General features: G+C 45.8%; 1 protein-coding gene across 3 annotated transcripts in view; it reads left to right on the top strand.

Annotated features, from left to right (window-relative positions):
* The window catches only part of clip2 (CAP-GLY domain containing linker protein 2), a 38899-nt gene that overhangs the window by 10907 nt on the left and 18843 nt on the right, over window positions 1–9149 (top strand). For all 3 annotated transcript variants that reach the window (XM_035626436.2, XM_047330493.1, XM_047330494.1), the window contains exons 3-8: window positions 391–926; window positions 4598–4722; window positions 5709–5922; window positions 8009–8206; window positions 8328–8431; window positions 9005–9065. In XM_035626436.2, the coding sequence (XP_035482329.2) occupies window positions 391–926; window positions 4598–4722; window positions 5709–5922; window positions 8009–8206; window positions 8328–8431; window positions 9005–9065 (1238 nt within the window). The remainder of the gene's footprint in view (window positions 1–390; window positions 927–4597; window positions 4723–5708; window positions 5923–8008; window positions 8207–8327; window positions 8432–9004; window positions 9066–9149) is intronic.

Consider the following 9149-nt stretch of genomic DNA (forward strand, 5'->3'; position numbering starts at 1 on the left):
GAGGAAGAAACCAGAGATCCAGCTCATCTTTGTGTCAACCGGGGCGATATCGCAGGGCGAATCACCGGCACGTCACGTCTCTCTGACCCACTCTTTCGGGAGGAATCAGAGTAACGACGCCTGATCTTGCACCAAACTGCACTGTTATCCTGGACGCTGCCACACAAGCAGTTTCCCCCCCCCCCCTCCCGGTGCATGACACGGTCAAACAGGATGAACGGTGTGTGTGAAGGGCCATTCACCCGGACTGCGAATGAGGATGTTCTCACAATGCACGCAACTTGACTGAGGGAATAAGAAGCGTTGCTTTAATTTCCAATGCCCATTTACTTACTTATCAGTTTATGTTACATGCCTGAATAAATAATGTTTTCTCTGTTTTCCCGTCAGACGCCCCGCTGAAGCCGACCACGCCGACTAAAATCTCCGAAGAGGGCGACGATGTTTTGGGCGACTACACGGTGGGCGAACAGGTCTGGGTCAACGGCGTCAAACTGGGCGCCATCGCCTACCTCGGGGAGACCCAGTTCGCCCCGGGACAGTGGGCGGGCGTCATTCTGAATGACCTAGTTGGCAAGAACGACGGCTCAGTGGGCGGCGTGCGCTACTTCGAGTGCCAGCCCCTCCAGGGCATCTTCACGCGGCCCTCGAAGCTCACGCGGCAGCCGGTCGGCGAGGGCAGCGACAGCCACTCCACCGACTCGCTCTCTGCCCAGAATCAGACGCAGCAGGGCGGCAGCAACGGCGGCGGCGGCGGCGGCGGCTGCGGCGCCCCCCCTGGCCAGCGGGTGGTGGTGCTGCCGCTCAGAGAGGGCCTGCTCAACTGCGCCGTGAAAACGGGCAACGAGTCCGGCTCCAACATGTCCGACAACGGCTCGGTGAAGAAAGGCGGAGACAAGGATCTCCGAGTCGGAGATCGAGTGCTGGTGAGCAAATTTGTGCTTGTGTGACAAAGGCTTCGTGCACTAGAAGAATTTCGTTGTTGTTGCGTATGTATCGTGTCACTGGACTGGTTACATGTCAACACTCCCGCTTTGTGGCTTTCTCACGATCATCAGCAGTTAATTCTGTTCCATGACGACGACCTCGATTGAGTTGTCCAGAAATTGTAGATTTTTCTTTTTTCTGGAGATTTTTTTTACATCCGTCCATCATTTTCTGTGCTGGATTGCCAGGAAGTGGTTTTCATGGGTGGGGTGGGGGCTGAAGCCTCTCTTCTCTCTCACACACACACACACACACACGCACTAACACATTAGACAAGAGGTACTGTACATTCTGGGCAGGTAGCCAGTCTGACTCAGTCAGCAGTCAGACTGGCTACTGGCAACATAACCGAGTCAGCAGAACAACACACGTCCGGCACACAGGTGTCTCATTTTCATTATAGCTCTGCTCTGGTTCCCGCCATCAGAGTTTATCAGTGTTGATATGAAAAAGTTAGGTTCAAAAAGCAAGAAAGTCCACGGCAAAGGGGGCGCTCCTCTCCTCTCTTGAAAAACGCCTCGTCGGTATTCCGGCCGATGCTTTTATTCGCAACGTGGTGACATCACCATCACGGACTAGTGTTTCTAAAGGCGGACGACGCGTCTGCACTTTCAAAAACCGAAGCTCAAACAGCAGAAGGTGATGTTACAGCGTCCCGATGTGGATGGATGATTGCAATTTTCATGCAGGCTCAGCAGCGATGGACTGATGCAGTGTAACGCGACGCACGTCTGGGGGAAGAATTTTTTATATTATATTTATATTTCTTATTTTATCCCATCGGTGTATACAATGTTCCCTGCGTGGAGTCATTGGCCCCGGCGTCACATTGCTTTCCATTTCCCGCCGGGCACAGGGGATGGTTACATCAGACCCTGCGCAGTAGGAAGATGGGGGGGGCTGGAGGAGAAGCGTCTTTACTTGCTGGTCAATATTTGTAAATCACTCCGGATTACTCTCAGCACTTGAAGAGAGGAGGGACCACTGCTGACACATTGATCACCGAATACATCTATTTCCCTAAGCCTCTTCCCGTGTAATCCATCTCACTGCGGCGGCCCCTCCCCGCCTCCGCCGCTGGAAACACAACACGGCCCCCAAGAAATATTTGTGTCGTATTACGCATCGTGGACACAAAGTGAGGACTATTTTTTTTGGGGGGGGGGGGGGGGGGTTACGTGATAGCTGCAGGGGAGGGAGTCATTACTTTCGCTCGGTGGCCCTTTGACCTCGCGGTGCCCGGTTCCTGGTGTCTTGCAGAGCAGTGATCTTGGAGCAAGGTTGGGCCTCTTGCTGATGTGTGCGTTGGTGAGCAGTTAGAAGTTTAATTCCCCGAGCGAGGATGATTCCAAAGAGAACTGCCCAATGCACTAGATTTGTATATTTCCGTTTCTTTTTCTTCAATATACGGCGGAAAAGCGAAAAAGATGTAGCGATGATTTATCTTTTTGAACCAATATATTCTTCATGTTGATAGGCAGCAACAACAAACCCTGACCCGAATGAAGTTAAACGCGGCATTAATATAAAGTATAAAATCATAGAAAATACTCGGAATGTTACATCGATTGTCCGTTGTTAGAATTCCAGGAGAATTCGTGACGATACACGTGCGTATTACCTGCGAAGCCGACGTGCGTTACAACTCGGAGCTTGGATCTCCGAGGCCCGGAAGTTGCATATTTTTTCCGACGGTGATCGTAAATTCTGAGGTCCGATATTACACTGGAACAATAAACCCGTCTTCCGAGCTCCGAGTTCCGAGGTATAGTTGAGCGCGGGGTTATTGTGTTGTCAGCCATGTTTTTTAAAACGGGGACAAGAACCAAACTGAAAGTGTCAAAATGAGCGTTAATGACCTCATCTGAGGTGGTTCCTTATCACACTGATGTAGGTTCCATGTGATTATGATCGTCTGTCATTGTGACGCCGCGTCAGATGGTGTTGTAAAGCATAGTATTGTATTCGTCATAATATTTTTTGAAACAGAGACTATAGATGCACCCGGAGGATCACGCTTGAGGATTTAGGCGAGTGTGGAACCGTTTTTAATTCGGCTCCTGGATGAGATCGGCGACGACAAGGGGCCAAGATGGCGGGCGGCGCTCCAGCTGACCCGACCGTCTCAGCACCGCTGCTCGTCTTGACACTGAGTCACTGAGACGTCACACAGTCGCGCTGACAGCACACCGGCCAAGTTGGATGTCGGAGGAGGGTGAATCACCACGCCCATTTAAGAAAAAAAGAAAGAACCCACCTCTTATTCAGTTTCGTATTAAATACAGTCGACTCTAATATGTATTTATAAATAGGACCCGGAACTTTTAGATGATTACGTTAATGTTTGGTTTTTAAATTTGAATCTGTAATCAGAGCAGATGTAAACATCTGGTGCTGCCCCTGTACTCTCCGCACATTGATTAACAGGGAATGGGATTACAGTAATGTAAAGCCATGTAACCTATTACTCGTAGAAGTGCTGGTGAATAAACATTAAAATGAATGAGGATAGTTATGACAAGCAATTAATCAATGCAGTCCAATTTAATCCAAACAATTTCAATATGTCTAGGTTTGTCACGTGTGGCTGGTGTGCTGCCTTGGTTTGGTATTTTTAATTTCTATGACGGTGGGTTTTCTCTTCGATGTTCAAGGAAACGCTTTGTACGCGTTGATGTTTTTGTGTCTCATACATGTGGTCGCCAAAGACGTTCAGCAGATTGATGAGTCAGTGTGTGTGTGTGTGTGTGTGTGTGTGTGTGTGTGTGTGTGTGTGTGTGTGTGTGTGTGTGTGTGTGTGTGTGTGTGTGTGTGTGTGTGTGTGTGTGTGTGTGTGTGTGTGTGTGTGTGTGTGTGTGTGTGTGTGTGTGTGTGTGTGTGTGTGTGTGTGTGTGTGTCAGTGTGTCAGTGTGTCAGACTTCCTAACAGGAAACCGAGTGACTGCTTCTAACTGGAGAGATGTGACAAGTGCCGATGTGGCACCTCAGATATATCATCCAGACGCTGAAGTTTTTCCTTTTGACTCGTATCACACTTTGTTGAAATATGAAATATAAATATGCCATTACATATGAACCCATTATTCTGTCAGTTGCCTCCGTTTGTCTCTTCGCCTCGTGGCCTGTCTACAACTTCACATGTTCACAGTAGCAGTATAGTTTTGTATGGTGGAGATTCGTCAAAAACAATTCTTCATATTGATCTGCAAAGACATTAATCAAGAACAAAAACACATGATTTAATTCCAACCTCTCTATTTAACTTGATCGTAAACTGAAGGTTACCGTGTTTCAAACAAGGAACTATTTATAGACGAAGCAATTTTTTGGCATGAAAAGATATGATCATAAAAAAGGAAGAAAGTGTAAGAATTTTTTCGCTCATCTTTAATGTACGTCTTCGTCCTCCGGCATTTCTAATGATTCACTGACTCACCATATATATATATATCATATAAATTGTCCAATATTTATTCTTCTATCAAAGTTTTGACAAGAAAAACCCCTCACAAATGTGTTTATTAAACGCGAGCGTGCAGGGATATGCATCGCCCCTCCGAGTTCTTCTTAGAAAAACGTTGACAGCGGCTGTTTTCCCTCTTTGTCGGCAGGTCGGAGGCTCAAAGATGGGGGTCATACGCTACATGGGAGAGACGGACTTCGCCAAGGGGGAGTGGTGTGGGGTGGAGCTGGATGAGCCCCTGGGGAAGAATGATGGCGCTGTAGCTGGTACAAGGTAAACACACACGCACACACACACACACACACACACACACACACACACACACACACACACACACACACACACGCGCACACACACACACACACACGCACACGCACGTGCCTCATGCTCCCCCAAATTCCTTTGCGTTTTCCCCTAAAAGGGAATGAGGACAGTGAATCTATTCAGTAGTTTTGTTCTTTGTCCTTTCATCTGTTGGTCCGTGAAATCCCATTGCCCGGCCCTCCAGGTCAGAGCCGCGGCTGGTTTGTTCTTGTTTTGGGTTTTTCGTTTTGTTTATCACACGTATGGCTTCTTTTTTCTTTTTTTTATGATTCACTTTTCAAGAATGCACACAAATTTCGTGGAAAACTGTTCGTATAGTATAGAATATAGTATATAATATATAGTATAAAGTATTTATATACTAAGGATTTGGTACAAAGTTTAAATACGGGGCTTATTCATGGCATCTACTTGATTAGTACTGTACATGCCATGAATACGTCCCCTTTAGACGAAAAAAATAACTATAACTGTTTAAGCTAAGAAAGAAAATATCATGATCAGTGACTTTTAGACTTCATGCAAATGTGTCTTCAGATGGAAAACACAGAAAAAAAAGCCGCGAATGAAATGGAAACCCGTCAGAAATGAAGGTATTTCAAGAGGGATTCGTTGTGGGAACTACTCAGTAATTTTCTGCACAATCAGAAAACAATCAGTTAAGATTCATTGATATATGTGTATATATATATATATATATAAAAGTGCTTCACAGTTAGATGATGTAGCAAACAGGCAGAATAATAAACACGCGCAACAAAAATGATAAACTGAAATGGCATCAAAAATCCAGTGAGTTTCTCTGCCAAACTTTTTATATTTGTAGAAGTTTTTATATTTAGCTTTAAACTCCATTGGCAGCCAACGCAGAGAGAGAAACCCTTTGTATCCATTCATTCATCCGTGGCCCCATTTCCTTCCCTTCCGCCCGCCAGATACTTCCAGTGTCTTCACAAGTTCGGCCTGTTCGCTCCGGTCCACAAGGTGATCCGCATCGGCTTCCCCTCCACCAGCCCGGCCAAGGCCAAGAAGAGCAAGCGGATGGCCATGGGGGTCTCCTCGCTGGTCCACAGCCCCAGCAGCTCCTCCATCAGTTCAGTCAGCTCGGTGGCCTCCTCCGTGAGCGGACGGCCGAGCCGAACTGGACTGGTAAGACGGCCGCCGCGCGCTTCTTTCGAAAGCATGCGTGTTGTTTCTGACGAGGAGGTCGACACCGCTGTCACGTCCGTGCGCTAATCGCGAGGCCACAGCCAATCCCGTCGCAGATCGCCAGGCCAAGAGAGAGTCCCGCACGTAGCCTCCCGCAAAAAAGCACAATATTCATATGTTCCTACCTGACGTGCAGACGTGACAGTGGCGTCGATGTTCTCGTCGGACTCTTTGCGAGAAAGTGGATAAGTGTTTTTTTTCTGTTGCAGGCAGGTAAGTGAAAGAGTGAACTGGACTTCTGTAGCACATTTAGTGTGTGACGTAAAAATAAAGATAAAATTAAATATGACGCAAATATCGTCTGCAAAACACAGATAAAATGCAACAACAGTGGTTTGAAACCAAGAAATACAGTTAAATTTAAATGAATAAAAGATGATGAAAAACAATAAAGTTAATAGTCTTTTTAAAAACCTTTTTGTTATCTAGTTAAAAAGTAAAACCCTTCCAATTCACACACCTTTCAATACAGGGGATGCATATTTAGAGTTTCTAGTAGTTATCAAATCTGTATTTTGCAATATATTAAAAAGATATTGCCATGTTTGAAATATTTAAACGTTTTTAATTTCATTTTTTAAAATATTATGTCTTCAAATTCAAACAGGGGCAAAAGAAAGAATATGCTGATTGGGCTGAATTGCTCCTTGGAAATAGAGAACTCCCGTCGCTTGCTTCGACACACTGCGTCTTTAAGATTAATGTCCTCAGTGATGTTTGGCAACGAATTCAAATGAAAAGGCGCATCACGATATCTACGCGCATCGATTCTGGCTTCCCGTTTCTCGAGCCAGATCCCGGACGGAGAGTAACGCTCACCCTTCACTTTCCTTAATTGTTGGCAGCGCCGCTGACAGCAGCCTCTGTGAGTTATCAGGCTGATCACGCAGCGTCACTGTCGGGCCTGAAGATCTCGTACCATGATTAGGGAAAGAAGTCGCTGTGCCTGATGCGCAGGAACGAAAAAAACGGGGTCTTTGTTTTAAGAACCTCGAGACACAAATGACACATCACATCACAGATTTAACAGTGTTAAAAATCTCACAACAGTCGGTGAATTAATGGACTTGTAACTGAAAGTAGAGGAACGGAAATATTAATAAAAATCGGTCAGCAGCAAACAAAAGGGAAGAATCCCTTTGCTTCAGTGGCCCTCCGTGTTTTTCAGCCGCTTTTTTTCATTTCAATGTTTTGTCCTCAGGTATGAAACCCCAAAAAAATCCAACATTATTCTTTTGATATAAAACGTACTGATCTGACACAGGAATCCTTTTATAACAGCGCACTCTAGTGGTCAAAGAAGATGTTGCCTCTGTCGTCACAAATTCAACTAATATTCATCCTGGGAGCATGAAACGAAAACTTAAAAGGTTGTGCGATATATATATATATATGTGTTTTATAAAGCCGCTTGAAGCTAAAATTATATAGAATATTATAAAAGTATAGAATTCCCATATCTAAGTAATCTTTAAAGTAGCATGGTTCATTTTATTGTTTCACCAAATACAGAAGGCTTGGATATTTTTTTTTAATGTGTTGTAGTTCTTGACAATTGAAATAAGTATAATTAATTTCAATGGAACAAGCCTAGTTTTCCTAGAAATAACAAGCTTCTTGGGCGTTTGCCTATGATCAAAGCTCTGTTACGTCAGGTTCAAAGTTATCAGTTGTTTTCATCCTCACAAACAGGATCATGAGACTGGGATTTTTGACCATAAGTTTTTCGTGGAGAAGACACGGGGAAAAAAAAACCCAACTAAATCCTCCAAATCCTTTTCGTTGTTTAGGTCACAGATCAACTGGTTTTTTTTCCCACCACCATGAAACAAATACATCATGATCTTTGGAAAAATACAGGTGGACGTCAGAGGAACAGATGTATGAACTTAAGCTAGATGTGATCTCCCCTTTCTTGTCCTTAAATATTCACCCTGTCCTCGTCACCTATGTTTCCCTAATGGTTTTACTCCCCCCCCCCCCCCCCCCCCCCCCCCCCCCCCCCCCCTCCCCTCCCCGTCCAAAGCTGACGGAGACGTCGTCGCGCTACGCCCGGAAGATCTCCGGCACCACCGCGCTGCAGGAAGCCCTGAAGGAGAAGCAGCAGCACATCGAGCAGCTGCTGGCCGAGAGGGACCTGGAGCGGGCCGACATGGCCAAGGCCACCAGCCACATCAGCGAGGTGGAGAAGGAGCTGAGCGTCGTCAAGACGCAGCACGTGCAGGTGGATTTTGCTGCAGTCACTGGATTAAGAACTCCGTGCCGCCACGTACGCAGCACTAATTCTCTTGTCAAGTGCCGGAAATGATTCACAAGCACCCCTTTTTTCTGCCCGCCGTCCGCAGTACGTGTCGGAGAACGAGGGCAGCCTGCAGCAAGTCAGAGCCCTGTTGGCCAGCACGCAGAAGGACAAGCTGGAGCTGGCCAATCAGCTCGAAGAAGAGAAACGGTAAAGATGTGAATCAATGCTCCCCAACATTGAGTTAGATTCATGCCCCTGTCAACCCTCTCGGACACGGACGTCGGTGACTTCAGGAGAATCCCGCGTTGAGGTCACAGATGAGCTGTGATGCGAATGACACATTTTCCACGTCTGCGCGTTATTATTCCCATCATGCGCGAAATTCGCGTCTCCTGGCGTCCGTGCGTCGACTTTGCATTTGAGCTCGTCGCGCGGAAAATGATTCCAGTTGCAACCTTGGACCTGAAAAGTCGGTAATTTCCGAGAAGTATAATTGAACGCACCAAAACTCATCGAGGCGTATTGGAACCAAACTCTGAATTAGTTTGAATCATTCAGTTTTACATTGTTCTTAGTGTATCAATGAAATAACTGTATCATATGTAAACAAGACAGATTTGGAGCAGCTAGCGTTTTTTATTTATTATTATTATTATTTATTTTATCTTTTTCATTTGACAAAGTCGAAGACGGGCTTTCGCCTTTCATGATTACTGGGACAAAGTAGATATAAATACAAAACTTTCTCTGATTCTCATCGCATACGATCTTTATTCGCAGGAAAGTGGAGGACCTCCAGTTCAGAGTGGAGGAGGAATGCATCACCAAAGGAGACCTGGAGGTATTGATCAGCATGATTCCCAACTATTAACTATCCATAACCGTACAGTACGTGTGTGTTTTAATCAAATACTTATTCACGGCG

The sequence above is a fragment of the Scophthalmus maximus genome, chromosome 2 (assembly GCF_022379125.1).
Source record: "Scophthalmus maximus strain ysfricsl-2021 chromosome 2, ASM2237912v1, whole genome shotgun sequence".
Lineage (NCBI taxonomy): Eukaryota > Metazoa > Chordata > Actinopteri > Pleuronectiformes > Scophthalmidae > Scophthalmus > Scophthalmus maximus.